Source organism: Buceros rhinoceros, unplaced genomic scaffold (genome assembly GCF_000710305.1).
Source record: "Buceros rhinoceros silvestris isolate BGI_N320 unplaced genomic scaffold, ASM71030v1 scaffold31437, whole genome shotgun sequence".
Classification (NCBI taxonomy): Eukaryota; Metazoa; Chordata; class Aves; order Bucerotiformes; family Bucerotidae; genus Buceros; species Buceros rhinoceros.
In genome coordinates, this window is record NW_010423265.1 from 1 (window position 1) to 23,551 (window position 23,551).

The 23,551-nt window shown below is 42.6% G+C and overlaps 1 protein-coding gene across 1 annotated transcript; it reads left to right on the forward strand.

Moving 5' to 3' along the window:
* Positions 1 to 4,516: 4,516 nt before the first annotated feature.
* Positions 4,517 to 21,413, forward strand: SEC24A (SEC24 family member A; the record flags this gene model as incomplete). Its single annotated transcript, XM_010140380.1, has 22 exons — positions 4,517 to 5,044; positions 6,917 to 7,084; positions 8,700 to 8,777; positions 9,112 to 9,278; positions 9,843 to 10,015; positions 10,974 to 11,076; positions 11,894 to 12,020; positions 12,344 to 12,453; positions 12,864 to 12,976; positions 13,624 to 13,742; positions 14,344 to 14,399; positions 14,693 to 14,899; positions 15,210 to 15,330; positions 15,521 to 15,679; positions 16,089 to 16,262; positions 16,655 to 16,765; positions 17,266 to 17,441; positions 18,796 to 18,933; positions 19,579 to 19,683; positions 19,829 to 19,921; positions 20,447 to 20,550; positions 20,947 to 21,413. Coding segments are annotated over 22 exons (3,245 nt in total), but the record flags the coding sequence as incomplete, so codon positions are not given.
* Positions 21,414 to 23,551: the final 2,138 nt, after the last annotated feature.

The following is a 23,551-nucleotide window of genomic DNA, read 5'->3' on the forward strand; positions in this document are numbered from 1 at the left end:
CTTCATTCCGGTCTTTTTTCACGATAAAAGTATCCCCGAGTGGTTTTTTTGCTGGCTCGGCTTATGAACTGACACAAGTGCCTTTCAGTGTTCACGGTCCCGAGGGAAAAGATTCGGCCCGAGCGGCTCTGGACGCCCCCTTATCCCGTCGCCCGCCGGTGCCGCAGCCGGGGCCGCGCTGGGTGCCGCTGACCCTTTGGAACGGAGCTGTACATGTGGCACTGTGGTTATCGCGGGCGGGGGGGCCGGCCGGGCGCAGGCTGTGGCGCAGCGGGACGGTGCTTTATCTTGTCATTCACGTAAAACCAATATTATCTTGTTCCCTGTCTTGTGATCTGGGAGAGACTTGATGACCTCCCCTCGAAATACTTTTTTTTTTTTAATGAGATATGGAAGGTGAAGCTGAATAACTTAGCAGCTTTTGAGCCAGGAAGAAAGAAATACGAGGCGAGTCTTGTCTCTGTTTTCTTTACACGTGTGGAAACCTGTGCTGTTGGGAGTGTTTCCTGATTCCTTATATGCAGAGGACATGCCTGGTTCCGTAATGACACACGTCTGTGTTTCGGTCGTTGTGCTGCATCGTAAACAATTTGGTTATGAGATCTCTAGATTTTCCTGCTGTATTCATGGGTAATTAAAGGGTTTGACTTGTCTTCCCCCTCCTCCTTCCCAACACATTCATTATTTTTCTCAAAGTCATCCACAAAATGGCATTTGACAACTGACTGTGTAGCTGCTTTTAGGGTTGAGAAAGTGGGAAGCATGTTCCAGAGCCTCTGCTAGGCAGAGATGGCACCAGGAGAGCGTTGCTAATGGAGTAATGAGCTGGGGGTGACTTACACGCTGGCATCACTTCGTGTTTGCTGCTTTCCCTCTAGTGAGATTAAGCACATAATAGAAGTTCTGAGGAGGCGGTTGGAGGAATTTCAGGGGTAGGGAAAATAAAGAACTGGAATGTAGTTACGCAAATGCAAAGCAAAAAAATGAAGTGGTTGTTTTGGTGTGCTGGAGGTAAGGTTTGGGCTGCTGGCCTTTTGAATGAATCAGGTTACTCAGACGTGGACTGCTCTTAGCGTTGTTTAGAATATGTGTTGAGAAGGTGCTGCAATCCTCGACCTTTACAGTAAAACCAAAAAGAATCGAGAGGGTCCTGAGAGCACTGCTGGTACTTACAGCGGTTTCTGAGGACAGAAAGCTGTCACCAGAACGAGGAGTGGTTCTGTCAGCTCTCCCTCTCCACTTGTTGCTTCCTTTACTGTTTGCAGGTGACTCGTGTCGCGTGGCCGCGAAGGCAGTAAATTGTCACAGCAGCACCGTGTGCTGATCAGGAAATCGCTGAGCATGGAGCATCAGGTTGCTGGGCCACAACCTTCCTCTGCTTCGTCTCTGGTTTTCCTTTAATAGGACAGAGTCCTGTATTCGTTTAACCGGACGGTGCTAATTTGCTTTCCAGGTAATGGTGCAAACAAGAAGGAGAAACAGTTAATTCAGGACTGATTGCTCTCCTCTTGTGCCATCTTAGCATGGCACTCTGAGGTCAGGAGATGCTTTAGGAGCTCTTGGGTTTGGAAACCAGCAGGTCAGAGCCAACTGAAGCGGCCACTGGTGGTGACTGATCCCGTGGCAGTTTGGTTGGGATGCAGCTTTCCAGTGTCCTTATCCTCGCATCTCCCTGGAGGTTGGAGAGGTGGTGGCTGGTGGCAGTGATGTGCAAAATAACGGTGAGGCGAAAATTCTGTATGGCAGAAAATATGTCTTGAATCCTGGCTCCCACGTTAACCTTTTGATCCCTCTTTTTATAAAGCCATCAGACAACTTTCATCTGTGTTCTGGGGCCACTCCTGATCTCTTAGAAATGTTAAGTGACCTCGTGTTCCCCCAGAGGTGTCCTTTGCTGTTAAGTGGGTGACCTTTCTCCTAGCACTAACTTGGTTGGTTTGCTGAGGTGCAGGTGATCCAGCTCTTCAGTCTATGCTGAATTCCTTGATGGTTCTTGGCTTCTCAGAGCAGTGAACCCAGCAGTGGTGTTTGGGGATAGCTGGAGAGCCTCGGCGCTCTCCAAGAGGCCTCAGTAGAAGAGTCAGATCAGGATGGGCACGTGGCAGCAGCAAACCAGCAAGTCCTGAGAAAGTCTTTGTGCACTGCGAAGCCCTTTGGAAAGGTTTTGTGCACCTCAGTGCTGTTGCTTTAGCTTTTTTGGCAGCTTTATGCAGGCTTGTCTTGGAAACGTGAACTGTGTGTAGGCTATCAAGGCTTTTCTGACTTTAAAAACAGAAATTAACATTTGGAACATTGTGCTTTGGTGAATTCGGGGGGTTTTAAATTTTTTAAAGCAAAGTGCCATAAATACCATCAGGTTGGTCAGTTTTGGGTTTCACTTCGTTTCCATTGCTTTATCCTCAAAACTCATCCCTGAAGCAGGGAAAATGGTGCCTAAGAGTAATCCAAGTATTCTGATTCCTGCCTGGGCTCCAGAGTCATGCTTCGAGGGGAATAATCAAGATAGGAAATGAATTTGTATTTGTTCAGTATTTTTTGTATGTCTTATGGTGATGTTTTATATCAGGGTACATGCTGGTGCCGTCACATCACATCAGAGTTGTCCGTCATTCTCGGAGTTAGCGAGTTGAATTTACAAGGGATTTTGTAAATTGGTTGTGGAGAACCTGTCCGATACACCGCAACATCATTGTTAGCATTTTCCTCTTTGCAAGCTTTTTGTTTAGACACCGTTGATTTCAGAGAATTATTAATTCCTACGTTTATGGGCAGCGTTGCAAGGCCAGGGGGGTGTAACTGGCTTTCCTAACCGAACGCTGAGCAGCGTGTTGAGATTAATGGGTGGAGGATGATACGTCAGGTACTTCTCACGCACAAATAGCGGAGGCAGTGAGGATGAGATCACCAGCGCTGCCGTACCGCCTTGGCTGTGGGGTTAGCGTGGATGTGTACGGCACTGGGTGAAACAACGGCTGCCTGTGACCCACAGCCTGTGGCTTTCTGAATGGCTCGGTGCAGCGTTTGTCCAAAGTGCTTCACTGTATTCCGCATTTAGTTTAATTCACTGTCAGAAATGCCCCGGTTCAAAGCTATTTTACCTCTGAAATGTGAACTTCCTCACCTTTGGAAATCAAATGAGAACGTTTCAATAGGAAGCCAGCTGTCTTTGTTTTGATGAGAAATGAAATTCCGTCACTTCATTCCGGTGGCAGCTGTTTCCAGTACTTTTATGGTGAATATATATTGACTCTCCAAGCTAATCCCTCTGGCACATTTTTGAAAATGCAAGTGTTGAATCTCGCAGGCGTTTCTGGTTGGGAAGTTGAAGTGCTTTTGTTTCTAGGTGCAAAAAATATTGTCCAAATCTGGAAAATAGTACAGGCTTGTAACGAAAAGAACCTTAACTCTAAACCACGAGGAGGGTCTTTTCAGCTTTCAGATGTTCAGCTGTGTCTGTGGAATGTCTCTGATACTCAGACTGTGTTTGGGCTGGGAGGAGCCCCAATGCAACTGGCTGAAATAGATGATACACTTTTGGTGATTTTTTTTTTTTTTTCTAAGGAGTCAGGGCTGGCTGTGGCACACATTATCTAGTGTCTTCTGCTCAGAAGGATTTCACTTAGAAATTTAGTCTCCCTTCAGAATCTCCATTTTGTGGGGTGAACAACCTGTAGCGGTAGCTTTCTTGGTGGAGCTCTTACCTCACTGGAAGTCTCGTGGTGTTCTGACTCTGCGTAAAGCAGAAATGTGATGATGCTCTTGCCAGCTTTGTTGGAGAGTTATTAATTTTTTTTTTCCTTAAGGGAGTACAGCTTAGTTCACCTGAACCAACCAACGAATTCATAAAAGCACCATTAACCTATTGAGTTTTATTTTCCCGATTGGCGGCTTATTTTATGATAAAATTACCCTTCATTCCGTCTTGGTGACCAGCTGGCCGCTCGCATGAGCGGTCCATGTATGCATAGTTCTCTTACTAAAATTAACTGCAGAAACTTTCATAGATTAACTCTGTCACTTGAGAAGCAGCAGGGTGACCTAAGCTTAAACTGGCTGTGTGCGTCTTTGCGGTAAACTAAAGTTTAAGCTGGTGTCAATCGTCAAGTGAAACCGAGTTATTACGTAAGGGGTGCTTCTGCTTTCGGGCTGCCACCAGCTGCGTCGGAGAGTGCTGGGCTCCGCTTGCTTTGGGGGGTTTCTCAAGGTAGAAATGGGATTGTGTGTGAATTCTAGTCCAGGAGGATGGATGGCACTCAGGCACTGGCATGCTTACTGGTTGCGAAGCTGCAAAGCAAAACAAAGTATTGATAGCAAAATACCACCGTTTCATGTCCCCTGCAGCAGGACTTCTGTCACTTGCACCTGATTGTTTAAAAATAACAAGACAGATTACTTTTATGGCTTGGAGACTAATAAAGTTCTAAGGAAAGAGATTCCCAGGTGCTTCTATTACTTTCAGAAGTGATATGCAACGCTGACTTTCTAAAGAGTTTTTTATCTTTGATTTTCCTTCCAGGCCCTGTTCAGAGTCAGCTGATGCCCTCAGCAGATGGCCGGGGATACAGCCCTTCAGTTCCAGGATCGTATCCACATCAGATGCCGGCAAAGGTTCCTCTCCAGCACTCTTCTGGACAGTACAACTATAGTGGCTCTCAGAATGTTTCTCAGTTAAACAGTTACCAAGGACCTGGGCAGACTCTCAATAGACCCCCAGTGGCTCCTTTCTCTGGGTCACCAGTACAACAGACTGGTCCTGTTCCTGTTCCACCAGTACTGCCGGCTGCATTGCAAACCTCAGCTGCTCTGTCATCTGCTGGTAGCTTTCCTCCTGGAGCCACCCCACCAGTGCTCTCAAACTGGCCATACAGCCAGACTCCAGTGAGTCAGGCAGCTGGGGCTCAAACAAGCCATTTGGCTCATGTGGCGGGGACAGGGTCAACTCAGCCACCGTCGTCGTTATCAGGAAATACAAATCCTCCAGGAAATTATCAGTATGCTGCTTCTCCGGGTGGCCCTCCTCTTCAGAACAGCTACATGAAGCCAGGTAACCACAACTTTTAGTATTTCCCCATGTCCCTTTCTTGGTGTCCTTTTTAAGAAGGGGGTCTAGAACTGATTCCGCAGTGGCATTTGCTTGTGGAACGAGGTTGTCAAAGCAGATACTGTGAGAAAACGCACATCACAAGTACCAGGGTCGTTTCTCTGGGTTAGAAATGGAAGTTCTGTGGTCGTTTCGCTGTCTAATAATTGTCAGTCTTTAGACGGCATGCTGAAAGCACGGGAGGCAGAGAACTGCCGCTCCTGGCCCTGCTGCCGGCCTGCAGGTATACGCAGTGGCAAAAGCTTTTCTAATGCTGAGCAGCTCTGTAATGCAGCCAGTGGTTATTACGGAGACACAGTTCATACGGACGTTTCTCTTGCCGAACTGCTGGTGGTTGTTACAGAGGTTTTTCTAACTGAGCCTGAGTTACACATATAATTATTTTAAATATTAAAGCAGATTTTTTTCTCTCGTGAAATGCTTTTAGACTCATTAGAGGTTTTTTCTGGATGCTGATTTTTTGTGGCAGGCCTGACTAATTTTTTTTAGGATATTCAAACTGTCTTAAGCTCACAGAATTTATGGAACTATTTCTGGCCATTTATTGAAATATTAACAGTTTGGAGTTAGTGAGGAAAATGCTGATAAATTTTGGGAAATGACATATGAAATGAGTGAGTGTCTGGAATAAGGGAATTCTCATACCTGTTCAATGGTGAATCCTCCTGAGCAATTAATTTCCCTGGCAGTTGTTTGCAGAACAATGATCACTTTTAAAATTAATTCAGCTCGTTTGGTGATGACGCTCGTTCTTAGAGCAGAGCTCTGCCAGCTCCCTGCCTGCGTGGCCAACTTTGGGCAGCCTCTTCGACACAGGCTCTCTTCCACGTTCTGGGATATTGTTGCTGCATATGGCAATTATTAATTAGCTTTGCAGTATTAAGCACTAAGTGAACAAACAGATAACTTCACTACATGTGATTTTTTTTCTTTTCCCCTTTTTTTTTTTTCTTTCCCTTCTCCCTTAAACATGACCATGCTGTGCAGGCTCACGAAGCTGCGCGTTCTGTGTGGCGGGGAATTTGTCACTATATCTCTGTGAACAGGCTTCTGTACCGGGTTCAGAGCTGGTGTCACTGGGCAGTTTGGCTGACACTGGTGTCTGTCTAGAGTTAAAGGGCAGTTAACTGGTCTGGAGAATAAGAGGGAACAAAAGGGTGAAAGTGCTGTTTGGATTTGGCAGTATTTGAAGGGGAGAAAAGCAATTGGGTTTCTAAATGTCTTGAGAAAGTCCTAGAATTTTAAAATGGAAGCAGTTAGAAACTTTCCTGTGACTTTTAACATGGAGAGTGAAACATTTTGGAGCAGAACCCCTCACACTCGCACAGCGAGTTTCCTCAAACTGCACATTGCTGATGCTTTCCTGAGTGAAATCTTATCCCAAGTAATTTGGGTAGGTATAGAATGTTTGTGGCTGTCTTGCATCAGGTTATTGAAGGGGAAGATGAGCATCCTGTCAGAAGGAATCTATTTAAACTCTTACTTTGTCTAACATGGGGCAGTAGGTAACTTTATAAAGGCCGGATTTACCTATGGACGTTGGGATGATTTCTGTTCCTCCCAAAATTCTTACCAACAATGGCAACAGAAAGCTGAAGGAGATCATGGGTAACAGCTGTGGGAACCCATGTGAGAAGAGCATGACTGAAGGTGTGAAACCTTTTGTACACGATTTTGTCAGGATTTCTGTATCTCGTGCTGTTTATCATTTGAATAAGAGGAATATTTCAGTTCAAGCTGTGTGTTTTTTGGAACAAAACTTTTGTGACTTATTCAGCTAGGTTAAACTCCTTCTAAAAATGAATCTCTTTACAGGATCTGCACCTCCACCAGTGACTCAGCCTTTAACTCCACTCCACCCCCCAGCAAGGCCACCATTAGGACCCCCACCCGTTGGTGGGCCACCTTTAATTCGGCCACCAACACTGACAGCAGGACCACCGAATACCCAGTCTCTGCTAAATTCAGCTGCAAATCAAGAAGGTAAGAAATAATTGGCTTTTGGGGGAATCTGAACATTACAACTTGCTCTAATATGCAGCCATTAAAGACAAGTACACTGTTCTGTTAGATACTCAAATAGTAAAATTGATACTAGTGCAGCATAATTTTATCTGAAAGGATCAGGTGAGGACCTGGTAGGAAGTAAAATATTTATTGTTGACAGTGTTAAGCAAATAAAAATAAAGTGCTGTTTGACGTGTTCATCCTTCCCATAGTTGCTATCTCTATTTTTAGTGTTCTAAAGTGATCCTGAAGTTCTGAGTTCTCTGCATCCTTGTCTGCTGGGGGGGACATAATCTGCGTGTAACTTCCTGTATTGTTCCAGTCTTCAGGGGAAGCTAAAATGTGGATCCTGCAATTCCTCACCTGTTTACGTAGCTTTAGGTTATTCTTCCCTCCTGTGTAAGATTGCTGAAACACCTATATTGGATTCATTCATTTGCTGAAGGTTGTCACTGGAAGCTGTTAAGTGACAGCTGTTGAGGACAGAAATTTGACTTTCTGTGTCTCCTGTGGGCCCTGCACAAACGTGCCATTGTTTCAGAACTCCCCTGGGCTCTGTGTCACACAGACCTGCAGTTGTCTTGCATCTAGTGCCTGTGCTAGATGGGGCCATGGGGTAGCTAGTAGGTTTATTTTTACATATAGAGTTTGCCTTTGTCAAAGCTGCTGGTTCCTTGCACGTTCAGATGGACAGTTTCTTGTACATGGTAGCTGTGTAAGTAAATAGTATATGCAGATTTAGCTTAGTTTTGAACATATGAAATGCATTAGAAACTGCTTTGGCTTCAAAAGTCTTTTCTTCATAATGAAGAGAAATGTTTCCAGGGCCCTGGAGGGACAGAAGTGTTTAGCCTGTGAAGTAGGTTGACTGCTGCATACTAGCAAGATTCTGTGTATAACACAAGGTCCTTTCACTGGGTCATCTTTGAAGATTTTAATGATAATAAAAAGCAAATCAAGTACCTACTTCTCCTTAGCAATAGGTAATTGGTGTGTATATTTAGGCACAGCTGGCTCACAAAAAGCAGTCCTTGGGGAGCACTCTCAGTTTCAAGGTTTTTCTTATCTCAGCTGGAATTTGTATCTTGACTGGTATGTGACCTTATCAGAACGGTTGGTGTATGGTGAGCAGTACCCGACTGTGTGTGTAAGTGTGGGGAATTTGGTGTTTCTGTGAATTATCAGTGGAAAAAGTTCTTCAGGGAACTCAGTAGCTAAATTTCAAGCTGGTTTGAAAACTGCAGCTGGCCTACAGTTAGCTGCTAATCAGCTTGGAAGCTCTAGCAAATACCTAATCTATGGTAATCTCTAAAGATCATTCACCAGAAGTGCAGGGACTTTTGTTTTCCTTGAAAAACGATTGTGGGGTTTTATGAATGTCCTTTGTTGAGGCCATGTCAGCAGGGGAGGTGTGTGTGAGAGAGAGGCTGAGATGTATATTTAATTTAGTTTCGTCTTTGGACAAAAACAAAGTAGATCCAGACTATGCTAATCTTAATATCCACCCAGCAAGTAGGATTTCTTTGCAGTTACCTCATTACAACTTCTTAGTAACTTATGAAATTTTTACTGGGACTGTCTTCCTCAACAGGTGATGCTACATCTGCTGCCAGAGATGGGTCTGTGGTGCAGAACAGCTACGATGCACTAGAAGGTGGTGGCCTCATGGGTAAGGCTTTGGAATGAAAAATGTTTACTATTGTGTGACTTTTTGGTATGATTCTTGGAAAGACAGAAGTTTAGGCAGTTAAGAACAAACATATATACTTGGTTTGATGTCTGTCTTGAAACTAAATCTGAAATTTGAAGCGTTGCCAATAGGCATGTCGTCGCCTGTCAGGGTGGTGAAGCAGTTAAGAGCATTTTGCAAAATCAACTGCGGTTGTCAGTTGGTTTCACTTAGACACTAAACAACAACCAAAAGCTCTCCTACCATATCAGTGCACTGAGCAAGCTGCTGTTCTTCACAATTAATTTTAAGTATTTGTCTTTTCTGCCATTAGAAACTCCACATCCTTCTCCTGCACCCCCAAACCTTAAGATGAACAGAAGTGTTGGGTATTCTTACCCCACCTTACCTCCAGGCTACCAGAATACTTCTCCGCCTGGAGCACCAGGAATGCAAGCGTCTGCTTTGCAGTATCCAGATGGATCAAAACATTTCCACCAGGTAAAGATGGTCTGGTTTTGATCCTGGGACTCCCCGTGCTGTGACAACTGCTGTGCGTTGTGTGTCCCCGGGTTCGCTGTTTGGTGGGCTGGTTGTTCGATGTGGTAGCCGCAGCCTGACACTAGTGCTTTTGCTGACGCCTTGGTACCAGTCTGGAAAAGCTGTGTGCCAGCTCTGTCTGAAGTGTTCAATCCCTGAATCTGTTCAGAATATTTCTCTTTACATTCAGCTGCTTTTGGCATGTTTTATTTCTCTTGGGTTGCTGTTGTTAGCTGAAGTATTTGGTGTTTATTCCTGAAACTTCAAAGCAAACTGTCAGCTGAGCCTCTGTATTTCAAGAGCTTTGTCACAAACGTGTGCTGGTTTTTACCTCTTACGTTACAGGCCTAAGTCCAAGTTTGTGTAACAAGTGCTATTTCTAAATATATTGTTGTAATACAATGGCAGTTAATACACAAAAAACCCCCAACAACAACAAAAAAGGGAAATATGTTTGCTTTTTAAATTAACGTGGGTTTCATCCATGTAATTGGTGTTAATTTCTGAAATTTTATTTGACTCTAGCCTGCCCTGGGCACTAACCACTTAACTGCATCTATGGGTAGCCTGAGTCTACAGCAAGAAGGATTAAGACCTGTGAATCTTCTTCAAGAAAGAAATATTCTTCCTACCACCCTCTTGAAAGCTCCCGTCCCAAACTTGCATGAAGAAATCCAGAAGCTCAACTGTAACCCTGAGTAAGATTATCCATTTGCTGTAAATAAAATAAATAGAAGTATAAATTCCTACTTGTAGAGATAACTTTTCACAAAGTATTGCCTTACTTCTGTGAGTAGAAAACATTCACTGTCTTACAAGAAAGACGGTAAGTTGTTTCAACTCTGAAGTGAGGAAAATTATCTGTAGAAAGCGTGAGGAAAACCAGGTTTCTTGCAAGGCAGCTGTAGGTAGGTCCAGTACAAAACCTTCACAATATAGCTGGCAGCGAGTATGAGAGAAGATATCAAATAGGAGAGGTAACTCACTTAAGTGAGGTACACCAAAAAGATTGTGACTGCAGAGACCCGAGTGATCTCACATTTAAAAGAGCAGAGTAAATGGAATGTCAAACAAGAGGCTGGCAGCTGTGTGTAACCAGGTCCTTCTGCTTCCCAAGTCTTCTACGGGAGAAAAGGGAAATGATACCGACTTTGTGGAGCTGGGCATACGAATCAGCTGGGCTGGATTTGCAGAAGTACTGTGCGCATCTGCTCTGGCTGGAAACTGCTGAGGTCCCTGAAATGACAGTGGGGTCGTTTAAAGATATTTTTGTGTAGCTTTAAGACAACTTTTTAAATTTTGCTGGTTCAGGTTTGTATATAAGGCCACCTCAAAATGGGATTCCAAAATAACACTTAGAACACAAAGATTTGGTGCAACTTGGAACATTGTTAGGCTTAACTGAGACTTGAGTGACTAAAATGACACTCAGTTCTGTGTAAAGAATTGTGTCTAAAATAAGAACTCAAAGGATGTGCTGTGGGTCAAGCTCAGACTAAACCAGAATGATTTGATAGAGTTGGAGAAGATCCTTTACCCAGAAATGGAAATTCACTATCACCAGCTCTAGAAGAATATAAAGAATGCTCTGTACTACTGAAATCATAATTTTAATATCTGAAAGCCTCTGAAAATAACCCTTTGTCCTCCATGTAGGTTGTTCCGCTGTACCCTGACTAACATTCCTCAAACTCAGGCCTTATTGAATAAAGCCAAACTTCCTTTGGGGCTCCTGCTTCATCCTTTCAAAGACTTATCGGTATGACAAATATTCAAAACTTTAAATGCTGAAATATCAACTATGCCTATATTAAAGTCCAGAGCTGGACAATGAATTATAAAGAAGGGCAAGTTCTGGGCTAATCTTGGCCCAGAAAAGTCACCCTGGTAATTGACATTTCCCTCTTCCATACAGGTTGTTGTAATTTTTCTGAGTTGTTTTTTTTTCTCCCTACTGTTTTTAAACTTTCAAGCCTCAATTCTTAATCAAAAAACCTCCCAAACCTCAAAACCCCAGAAGCTTAGAGGCAGCACAGCTCTTGGACTGTGACAGAAGGCAGCACGACTAAAGCCCGTATTGTTTTGCTGGCTTTATCTTGTCACACATCAGTTGTAGCGACTGATTTCCCATACCAAACCATACTGATTCTGAACTTAATTAAGAACTTAATTAACAAAGTTAAAGAGGTTTGTGTGTCCCCGGCTAGCCAGGAGACTTTGTGAATTTAGCAGTTCCTCTTTTAAACATTGTTATTTTTCACAGTTTAGGGAATTTTTCAACGATGTGGGTGGCTTTTCTGATTTTTGATCTCTATTAGGTGTAGGACTTGGTCTTAAACCATCAATGTAAAATTCCGGACTTTAGAGGCTTGAGGAGAGAACTTAGGTGGTCAAATAGGTTAAAGCTCAGCTGCGACCAGTCATCTTGCTAAGGAATTGTAGGAGTGCTGTGAGGATGCAGAAATGCTTCTTCCTTCAGCATTGACTGGCTAACCAGGAGGCACAGTGTAGATGATGTCGTTATCGTATGTGAATAGCGTGGTGATGCTGTAAAACAGGAAGCTTTTCTTTTCCAGCAATTGCCAGTGGTGACTTCGAGTACTATTGTGAGGTGCCGTTCCTGCCGGACGTACATTAACCCCTTTGTCAGCTTTCTAGACCAAAGGAGGTGGAAATGCAATCTGTGCTATAGAGTCAATGATGGTAGGTTTCACATGCTCTTATGGCTCTAAGGGTTGAGGGGAACCTTTCCCACCTTGGCTGTATTGGTGCTGGGGATCAGTGTCAGTCGTGCTGGGGCTGTGAGACATGAAAAATGTTTCCAGTGGGCAAAGTTGGTGCTGTCACTGATGAAGTCTGACACGGTCTCCCAAGGTTCCGTAGCAGGTGACAAAGTAGCTGCCCTACCTAGCATCGTTCTCCTAGAGATGTTGCCCAGCAGGCACAGAAGAGTTGTTGTATTTGTTTTAAAATGCAACACAGCTAATACTAGTGTGAAGTAATAACACATAAACTTATCTCTGTAGTTCCTGAAGAATTCATGTATAATCCTGTCACAAGAGTTTATGGAGAACCTCATAAAAGACCCGAAGTCCAGAATGCTACTATTGAGTTTATGGCTCCATCTGAATACATGGTAAGGCTTGGTTTACCTGTAGTTATTCTCTCCCTTTGCTTTATTTCCAAAGTGACGTCAGGAAAGCCTTGTTATAGAGGATCCTTTCCAGCTCTGTAGAGAGCTGCTGCCTCAAGGAGTGTATCTGAGAACTCTTGGGAAGAACTTCAGATAGCTCTTAATTTCTAAACGTTTATGAGGTCAAAGATTTTCTGTATTTAGTCAAAGGTTTTCTGTATTTAGATTATGGAGGAGTTTGCAGGTTGTATGGAAGGAAATGATAATTCTAGAATTACCCACTAGGAGACAAAGGCATTCAGAATTTTTCGCTATCATCCATGTGCTGGTTCAATAGTGCTTAAACTTGCAGTGGAATGAATAAACCCAATCTAATAAATGTGATTTTGAAAATTAACCTTTTCTTTGCTCAGCTACGTCCACCTCAACCGCCTGTGTACCTCTTTGTGTTCGATGTCTCTCATAATGCGATAGAGACGGGATACTTGAATACAGTCTGCCAGACCTTGTTAGACAATCTTGACTTGTAAGTACCTTTTTTCTTTCTTTCTTTCTTTTTTTTTTTAGAATCTCCTATCTTTGTTCCTCTTACGAAATTTGTCATAGACATCAACAACTACAGACTTTGTCTAGAAGAGAAATTTCCCGGCATTGGTTAGCAATGGCCAATGTTGATTTAAAATGTAGCATGAAGCTGTAGTTTTTCTCCCCTTGCAGCTCGCTCCAGTATAAATGGTAATTCTGAGGCTTGTTTCTGAGTCTGGCTCTTTCCTACCTGTTTCACAGTCCCAAAAAGAAATAAGTATCACGTTTATGATTTATTTGGAACTGGATTTTTTAAAAGCTGAAGTTTAGATAAGTATTTGCTGAAAGGAATGCATAGTTCTAATAAACTTTTCATAAAATACATCCTGTTGAACTTAAATAAGCTGCAAAATACTGAGCAGCATTTCTTTCTTCCTTTTCTTCTATTCCTTATTACCTCCTTGAGTGTCTGCTCAAGGACTCTACTGTGAGCTCCCTTCTGGGTTTTATTTTGTTTTTTAATGGCTTAAGCTGTTGCAGTGTAGGAGCCAAGCTAACTGCTTGGTACAGCCTTGGATAGGTGCAGTGGATGTTTAGCCAGCAAAACTGCCATTTCACCTTGCTGAACACCATGTGTCTCATTTTTAGGCTTCCTGGGAACACTAGAACAAAAATAGGCTTCATAACGTTTGACAGCACAATCCATTTCTACAGTCTTCAGGAAGGTCTCTCGCAGCCTCAGATGCTTATAGTTTCAGATATTGAAGGTACGGAAAAATAAATTCTGTGCTTAATAGCTACCGCCTGCTGGTTTTGATAGCCTTTTAAAAAAATCTGTCTGGTGGGAGTTTCTAGATCAGACCATCAGTCTCTCTAGTAATGGCTTTAGAAGTAGCATATGTCCACGTTCATTTGTGAAGCACCGATGTCTGAGCAAGGCTGTGGCTGGTCATGACTGAAAACATGAAGACAGCCCTTCCCAGCTTCTGGTTTAACTGGTACTGTTATCAAGATTTCTCTCATGATCCCGAACACTGACGCTTGGTAAATCACTGTAGATACTGTGGTGACTGACGCTTAGTGCTCGTTCTCCTGCCTTTACTTTCAAGTCCCCTTTTGCCATATGTGAAGGGGAGAATGAACACCAGAAAAATCTTCACTATGTGTTTTCACTTAATAGACTTGATTATCCTGTTGACTGCTGCTCTGACATGGTGTTCTATTCTCACAGAATTATGTTTAATTTGCTTTGTACATGGATATTCTCTTCTTTTTTCAATAGGTATAATGGTTGGCAAGTACAGTTGGGGGGAAGCTTGATGGTTTTTTAAAAAATAACTTAAACACCCTTTTTTTTTCTCCTTCTAGATGTATTTATACCAATGCCAGAAAACTTATTAGTAAATTTAAATGAAAATAAAGAGGTAAGAACTAGCTTAAATGGCCGGTGACATTCACATCATTTGGGACATGCTTGATAATTTCTGGATTACCTAATGCGCTTTAATGCCTACCTAGTTTAAATGCCAAGTTGGAGTGGAAAGATGTTTTTTTATTTATCGATGTGACTGTAGACTTTTACCAACCCAAAACAAGACATTAATTGACTTTTTCTAGGGCTTTTTCTTTACTTCTGTAGTATTAGCAGTGTTGATACGTGTGTATTCAGCAATCAGCTCTGTAGAGACTCTTAATACTTCTGTTTTCTCAATCATAGCTAATTCAGGATCTGCTGAGGGCCTTGCCACAGATGTTTACCAAGTCCCTGGAAACTCAGAGTGCTCTGGGGCCAGCATTACAGGCTGCCTTTAAACTGATGTCCCCCACTGGAGGGAGAATCTCTGTCTTCCAGACACAGCTTCCATCTGTGGGAATGGGAGCGCTAAAGTCACGAGAAGAGCCAAACCAAAGAGCAACCGCAAAGGTGAGAAGAGCAGAAGGCTTGAGAGAACTGACTCCCCTGTTCTGTACGTGTTGGTGGTTCTGGAATTGCCTGATCCAGGTCAATTTGGTGGTTCTCTTGTTGAGCTAAACTTCCTTTGTTAAAGGAGTACAAAGAACCAACCCCGAGCACTACAAACATACAAACACGGATTAATGGTGTGATTTATTTTTAAGATATCACTGTAATCAGTGATGGAGAATCAGTTATTAGTGTCTCTGAAAACAGGCAATAAATGTGTTACACTGTTTGAATTTCCTTTGTATTTTGCAATGCTCCCTTGTATTAACAGGACATACATCTGACCCCATCGACTGATTTCTACAAGAAGTTGGCCTTGGACTGCTCAGGGCAACAGGTTGCAGTGGATTTATTTCTTCTTAGTGGACAATATTCTGACTTGGCTTCTCTAGGTAAGTCTTATTAAGCTGCTTTGGGCATGTAAACTCTTGTACTTTTGGCAAATACATAGAATCTACCTTAACATTTGGTATATGTACCTGATTTGAATGTATGTGGTGTGTCAAGATGCAAATTCATCCTTGTTAAAGACCATAGCAGCAATTGCCTGCACTCTGCCAATGTATGTGTGTTTTCTTTCAGGCTGTATATCCAGGTATTCTGCAGGCAGTGTCTATTACTACCAGTCTTACCATCATAAACACAACCCCGTCCAGGTGGAGAAACTGCAAAAGGAACTGAAGAGATACTTGACAAGAAAGATTGGGTTTGAGGCTGTCATGAGGATAAGATGCACCAAAGGTTTGAACGGAGTTTTTCTGGATTTGGGGAGGCGATGGAGGGGAAGCAGGTGTTTAAAGACTTTACTTGCAGCTTCTTTACTGGCATCCAGGTTCCATTTTACAATGGATAAAACCGGAGATTTTGCTGGCCTGCTGTTTCAGCAGGGACAGTTTTTGTAGTCTAGAGCCTGACCCCTATTCTGCGTTGATCTGACTGCCAAATTCCTGCCTTCTGTGAGGCTCTGTGGGTCCTATGGATTAGCTGTCTGTCTGGGATAGTTACCTTTCCCAAAGATACCTTATGTCGTTGAGAAGGACCTTAACATTCCAATACAGAGCTGCCTAACCATGATGGCAGATGTGTAAATGGTGTCTGTACTTCACAACAGTAAAGAAAAAGCTGATTTCATGCAATACTCATGTTGTAGGTCTTTCCATTCATACTTTCCATGGGAACTTCTTCGTACGATCTACAGACTTGTTGTCATTACCCAACGTAAACCCAGATGCGGGCTACGCTGTGCAAATGTCGGTAGAAGACAACCTGACTGATATGCAAGTGGTTTCTTTCCAGTCGGCTCTCCTGTACACGTCCAGTAAAGGTGAGATGTGCGGGTAGTGTTTACACCATGGGATTGCCATGAGTCTTTGTGCCCAGTTGTCGGCTGCAGTAACTCACACACACCATTTTATTGAACAGCAGGATCACAGCAGTGAAGCTACCACGTGCTGTTGGTCTTACCCCTTCTCTCAGACCTAAAAGTTTCTTGGGAATCTTAGTTCTGGCCTGAAAATAGGAAGACTTAACCCAGAAACTGTGAACTAATCATTTTTAAAAGCTACTGGAAATGGCCTGATTCAGCAGCACCTGTATGATAACTTAGATCAAATCTTGATTTTTTTTTTTTCTTTGCTATCAAGTAAACAGGCATTTCTTGTGTTGTTTCATGAAACAAAAGATATGTTTGGAGACTAGAGTTTTCTTTTCACACAGGTGAAAGACGGATTCGTGTCCACACAATGTGCTTACCTGTTGTAACAACGCTGAGCGATGTCTACCTGGGGGCAGACGTACAAGCCATCATTGGGCTCTTAGCCAACATGGGTGAGCATGAGAAGAGCTTGTTTGGACAGGGGTGATGAGATTCCTAAAGCTCTGGGCAGTAATCCTCTGGGAAGTAACAGCAGAAGAAAAGATTCTCTCTTTCCTAAGAGTGCTTTCTAAACCAAAGATTTTTTTTTTTTTTTTTTTTTTATTGCAGCTTAAATTACAAATGTTAAATCTGAAGCAATTCAATGCATGGTAACTTGCCTCTGGTTAAGAAACAGCATAAATAAAGATTTTTTTTTTTTTTTTTTTTTAATGCTGGACTTAGGTGAAGTATCAGTATAGCAGTATGTAGTCACTGGGACTTGGTCTGGTGCATCATCATGGACATTTGGCTTTTTTGTCTGAATCTCTTGTCTTGACTTCCTCTGTAGTGCAATAAAAGCTTATTAAGATGCACTGAAGCATATGTTGAAAAGAGAAAAGTTAACACACATGACTGTATTCCTGCCAAGGGAGGAGAAGCCTCTCATTTGAGCTTTGTACTCTGTTTTTAGCCGTGGACCGATCTGTTTCTGCTACCTTGAGCGATGCTCGGGATGCCTTGGTCAATGCAGTGATCGATTCTCTATCTGCTTACCGTGCATCGGTCCTAAGCATTCAGCAGCCTGGGCTCATGGCCCCCCACTCACTGCGGCTCTTCCCACTTTATGTCCTGGCGCTCTTGAAACAGGTAAGAGTTCAAGGGAAGCCCTGCAAGAGGGTGATTGTCTGCTCGGCATGTCAACCCACAGTAGAAGGACGCTTCTTTGATGTACAAAATAGCGCCTGTCTTCACTTTGGGTATTTTTGTAGGACTCGAAGTGGAGAAGTTGCTTGATTTACATCGTTTAATAAAAGCAGCCTTCCTGCAATTTGCCATTAGAGTACTGAGACATTTCACAGATCTGAGAGGAGTCTTTCTTGCACAGATGTTAGGATAACAACTCCAGTTCTGCATCCCTGCATTTGATGATTTGAGAGATAAATGTAGAATAAAGCCTGTTTAATTGTTTTTCAGGCCTGGGTAGATAACATGATGTTACAGGTGGTGAACAGGTGGTTTTAGCTTGGAGTCTTAGGAAAAACAGTGGGATTTGGAAAATTGTATGGAGGAAACGTATCAGGGCAATAACGGATGGGCTTTCTGCTCTTGCCTGCAGAGGAGAGCAACGGGGGTAGAGGAAAAGTTTGAAAATGTCACTGTGGAGAATGATCTAGTTGAGAATTGGGAGTTTAGAGATGTGTATAAAAACAAAAGTATAAATGTTTTAAGCAAGGGCATAGGAAAATAGTGAAGACATTGAGTAGCGTAGAGCATGCGGAGGGTACTGGTAGAATGCTTTTTCAGGAGCCTGAGTTCTGTGCGTTTCTGGAAGTGTCGATGCACACAGCGGCTCAGTGTGGGTTAAAGCAGAGCTTGCCAGCCAGCAAAGAGGTGGCTGCCTGCTGTCCTTGCAAAAGGTTGAGCCATTTCACAATATTTGCTCCACGTAAGTATTTTGTGATTGGATTTCCCTGAACTGACAGCAGAAGTCATTTTCAGTGTTGGACAAGCTGGCTTTCTGTTCTAGAGAGAATTTTCTGATTCGTACCTCTTGATAAGGAATCAAGCAGCATGTGGTTTAGCATGTTCACACTGACACGGGAGCTTTTCATGTAGAAGACTATAATCATTTGACCCGGGCAAGTGGGAGGAGCAAGCCCATGTTTCAGTCATAGCTGGGGGTTTTTTGCTTCCATCAAGACAGAGCTGTATCTTTATTGTAAATGCAGATTTACCAAAGGTTCTGTGCATTGAAGCCTGAAAACTGCTCCAATATTCATTCTTTATGTCAAGTAGCATTTTTGAGGTGGATGTTAGAGGAGATGTACCTCAGGATGCTTTTGTCTCAGCCGCAGCGCTCGCTAGGAAGCGGTAAAATACTGTACTGTGAGAAAAAACTTGTGGCTTCTCTCTAGGACTTAAGTGAGCTAGGAATGAACAGGAGATGGTGTGCTAAATTCAGCGTATCTCACAGTCCAGTTAAATGCCTGCTTGTTTGCAGAAAGCCTTTCAAACTGGGACGAGCACGCGTTTGGATGAACGCATTTTTACCATGTGTCAAGTGAAGAACCAGCCCCTCGTTTACCTCATGCTGATGACACATCCCAGTCTGTACCGAGTCGATAACCTCACGGATGAGGTGAGTGTTTGCATCGCTGCAGGGTCGGTTTGATCCAAAAGATTTGTATGAGGTGAAAACACACGGGTGTTAAAAATCCCCTGAGTTCTCCATGTTACAGCTGTGTGGCTCAAATGTGCTGTTTCCCGTTCTGCCATTTATTCATTTGTTATTTGGGGCAGGATTGTTGAGTTCTGGGCAGAAGCTGTGGGTGGATGGATGGGGAAGGCTTTTTCTAACGTGTTTCACTTTTTGCCTTGTGTCGTTATCTTGCGCTGTAAATCCCATGTACATAAAGGCAGTATAATGTATGCTTTAACTTTTTGTCCCTCTATGGCTTCCTTTATTTTAAAATGTCAAAGTGACCAGTGAGAGAATGTTTATGTAGGAGCTTGAATAATTTTAGAAGTTGCATCTTTTGTACATAACCAATCTGATATTTCAGTTCTACAGCTAATTAAGATCGAGTTGAAGTACACCCTCTGTCATTAAAATGAGATTTATTAGTAAATTATGCACTGCAAGTATGACCTGAACTATGAGAAAAAGGGTCTGGCCTCATCAGTCAGTGTAATACATCCTATCCATACCTAACCTCCTGTTCTTGTCACCGTTCCAGTACATCAAGATGTGAACTGCTGGTTTTCTCTTTGATTTTTCCTTCAGGGGGCTCTGAACGTAAGTGACAGAACTATACCTCAGCCACCCATCCTCCAGCTGTCCGTGGAGAAGTTGAGCAGGGATGGTGCTTACCTTATGGATGCTGGCTCTGTAAGTGTGTGGTGGTGGGAGGGGTGATTTTTAAAAGTATCCCCATGTTCTCAACACACGCTTTCCAAGGACTCGGAATGTGTAGGAAGCTGCTGGGGTATGGAATTGTCTTGGGTTCATGTTGTCACCGCTGGATATCTTTCAGGTAATGTTTCTGTGGATTGGGAAGAACTGTGGGCAGAGCTTTATCATCCAAGTCCTTGGAGTTCCCAATTATGGCTCGATCCCGCAGAACATGGTACGTCCTTGCTTTGCTGTACCCCAGTCGTACAGTGCTCTCCAGATGGTATTTTCACAAGAGCTAAAATACCTCTAGTTATTACTCGCTATAAATCGGGATTTGGGGATAGAAATAATTTCTGTTACTTCTCTTAAGAGTTGCCTCAGGCTAAAACTTTACAGATCTCCCCATGAAAGCAGAGTCAGAAGAGGCTGGCAGTGATAAAACTTTCTCAGAACAGAGGGAGCAGGCAGAGAATACTTGTGAGTAGTAAGTGCAGGGGGGCAGTAGGAAATCCTTCCGTTTCTAGAGTAAAACAGGTACTAACCACAGCTCCACCATCACTGTTCTGACAACCAGCTGCTGGTACCAGTTTAGTACTCTTGATGGTTTCAAGCTCTTTCAAAGGAGACTAGACTGCAACTATCCATCACAAAATATATCTCCCTGAGTTTCCTTTATACCTGATTAGGATAGAGTTGGGCTTCTTGAAGTGTTGCTTTTACTGCTTTCTGCAAATTAATGACACCCTTTGCCTCTTAGACACATCTCCCAGAACTTGAAACCGCAGAATCCATCAGAACAACAGCTTTCATTTCTTGGCTGAGAGAACAGAGACCCTTCTTTCCTATATTATATATAATAAAGTAAGTGGGTTTTCATGTCTTCGTGCTTCTTTAGGGACCGCTTAACAAGCCATATTTGGATATCGTCCCCTGAGCGTTCTTACTGGCAGTGTTAACAAGGGTGCATGCTGTGCCGAACAGATCTGACAGTGGATGTGGCTTGGTATGAGTTGTCTCCAATTAGAATTTCCACAGGCTAGAAAAGACTCGATGTCACAGAACAATCTTTAGTTAATGCCAGATAAATGAAGTATGTGCTGATAAGTGCCCTTGTTAGGATTAATCACAAGAGCTGTTGAGATTCTCTTTTTATACGTCTTTAAGCTCTCGAAACATCTTGTCACTTGACCTGTAATTTTATTAATGCACTGCACTGAATGTTTATTTCACTCAAACACTTCTGTTTTCATTTTTAAGGGATGACAGTCCATTGAAATCAAGTTTTCTGCAAAATATGATTGAAGACAGAACAGAATCAGCCTTATCATACTATGAATTCCTCCTTCATATACAGCAGCAAGTGAATAAATGAAACACCAGCCTTTGGCTCACTTCTTTAAGGAAAGATTTTGCAGTAAAGAACGATTGTGCTTGTAATACCTTCATTAAATCTGTGGCCTGAGGCAGTTGATGAGAAGTTCTCACTGTGATTTCAACGAACTAAAGCAAATAAAGGACCACATCTGAGAATCAGTGTGCAACTACATAGTATTGTACCTAAAAAGAAAAAAAATCAAACTGTTTGAACTGGTTGAGCACCTTTAATTTGCTGCAAATCATGTTTTTACTGTAAGTAGTTGCAGCATGAAGTACATTTACAAGGCAATACTGAAAAGGTGAAATACATTTTGTAAAATAAAGAGTTCTTTGTTGTTCAAAATGTATATTTCTGTAACTCTTTGCTTTTTTTATTTCTTTTTTTTTTTTTTGCTGCTAGATATAAAACCTCACAATACTGATCATGGTTTGCAGGGAAATTCTGAGTGTATCCAGTGATTACAGAGAGAGCATCTCAGTGTTCAACTTAATGCTTGAGGTAGCAATGAAACCAGTGTTCATTGTGAACCAAACAAATGTGTGACGCGTAGATTGCAGTGCTCGGACTGGACTGTGGCTGGTGGGATGAAAGGTAAGCTGGACCCGGGCAGGAGGGGTAAAGCTTTCTGATAAAGCTTTCAATAAGTCAGTATTGTAATTAAAAACCAGTGGGTTGGAGCAGGCACTGTATGAGACACACTTGGCAGAGGCAGAGCCAGCAGCAGAAGTTGCCTGAGGTAGATGTCAAGCTTTGTTTTTTCTTCATTAAGAGGAATAGTTTTAACTTCAGTTTGCAAATGGTGTGGGAGGGGAAGGACAGGGAGGGTTCTCTCCAGTACTTTGGTTTATGTTTAGTAGGCTTGTGGCTTCTGTTCACAGCAACCGAATGTGTGGCCCCTAAAATCTAACCAACGTCCAATCTAACTAACGTCCAACCTAGTGTTTCGAGACAACATCCAATACCCTCATGATAAAATTGGAAATTATTTTTCCAAAGACAAAAATATTATTGTCTGAAGATTTGTTTATGGTTTGAGACATGCCTGAAGTCTTCAAACCTACTTCTTTACTGCAGCTGTGTAATGAGCTTAGGCCCAAAGCTGGTGTGCACCAAAGAAAAGCTTGAAATACACTGTCAGATCCCTGCCAGGTGGGCGTTGCCATTGGCCTTGAAGTGAGAATTTGTACACAAAACCGTTTAAATCATTCTGTAAAAGTGTATTGAGAATTGTCCTGTTTTGGAGATCAAGCTGCCAACATAAAGTGTATTTAAGTTACTGTATCCCCAGAAGTGTTTCACGTGGAAAAATCGTGGTCTTGCAAAACCTACTTCCTGGGGCAAGTAACTCCAACTGGTGAAACACCCAGCAGTGGTCAAACATGTACTGCGCTTAGGGGAGTAATTACACGTGGTGATCCAGCTGCCGAGCATGTCGCAGGGTGATCGTTTCAGGCTGTAGCTGCACATGATTGTCAGGAGTTGCCTTACTTGAGGGGAGGAGTTTTTTGGGGGAAAATTGTTCTTGTTGCTTGAGCACAAGAAGCTAAAGTTGAGAACAATGTCTAACGCAGCATGAAAAGACCATTACAGAACCAATTCAAGCCTCCCTGTCTGCTGTCTCGGGAGCAAACAGGGTGTATTTACTTGAACAACTTTTCAGAGGATTGCACAGATTCTAGTCATAGTGAAGAGGTTTTTTAAGTTTTGACAGTCTGATTTTTTTTTTTTTCCTGGGGGAAAGGGGTCTCTTCATTTAAATCACAAACGGAAGCTATGCACTTGCATAGGATAGGACTTAAAACTTTGGGGTGTATTATCACTCAGATGTTCAAAATCATCCTTGCAACTAACAGCCCACCACAGGCTGTTTCTGTGACTATTTTGCTACTTATATCCCTTATTTTTTTAAAAACATAAATAGAGGTGGCTCTGTTGCTTTATCTATGCCAGACTAATGGCTAAAGATGTCAGTCTGTGGCAATTAACACCTTTGAATTAGAGTCCCTAAGTTTTACAGAGCAAAACATGATAAACAAGAATCAGATGAACCCCTGTGGAGTTCTCTTTGCTTTGGAAGAAATTCTGGATGGACCGTCGTTAGTTTGGGGAAGTGCTGGTCCACCTTGAATTGCTATAAGGGCAGTGAGAGACAGAGAAACACACAGGCTACCTGTGATGTGTCCTTTTTACCTACAACTGAAAAACGAGGACGCTGACGGTGAACTGCAAAGACAGGCAAGAGTGGCTCTGGTACTTAGACCTCAGCACGACACCACCACCACTGCAAATGTATGCTCAGTTTTCTAGCTAAAGACTTTTTTTAAACTATTCTGTATTTGACACATTAGTGTTCAGCCAACATTGTTACCATCCATTTTACTTTGCTTTCATTATTGTTTTTAATTTAATATGTTTGAGTCTAAGTCCACATAGACTGTGTTGCAATAACTAGAGTGATTCACTTTTATTTAGAATTAATTTCTT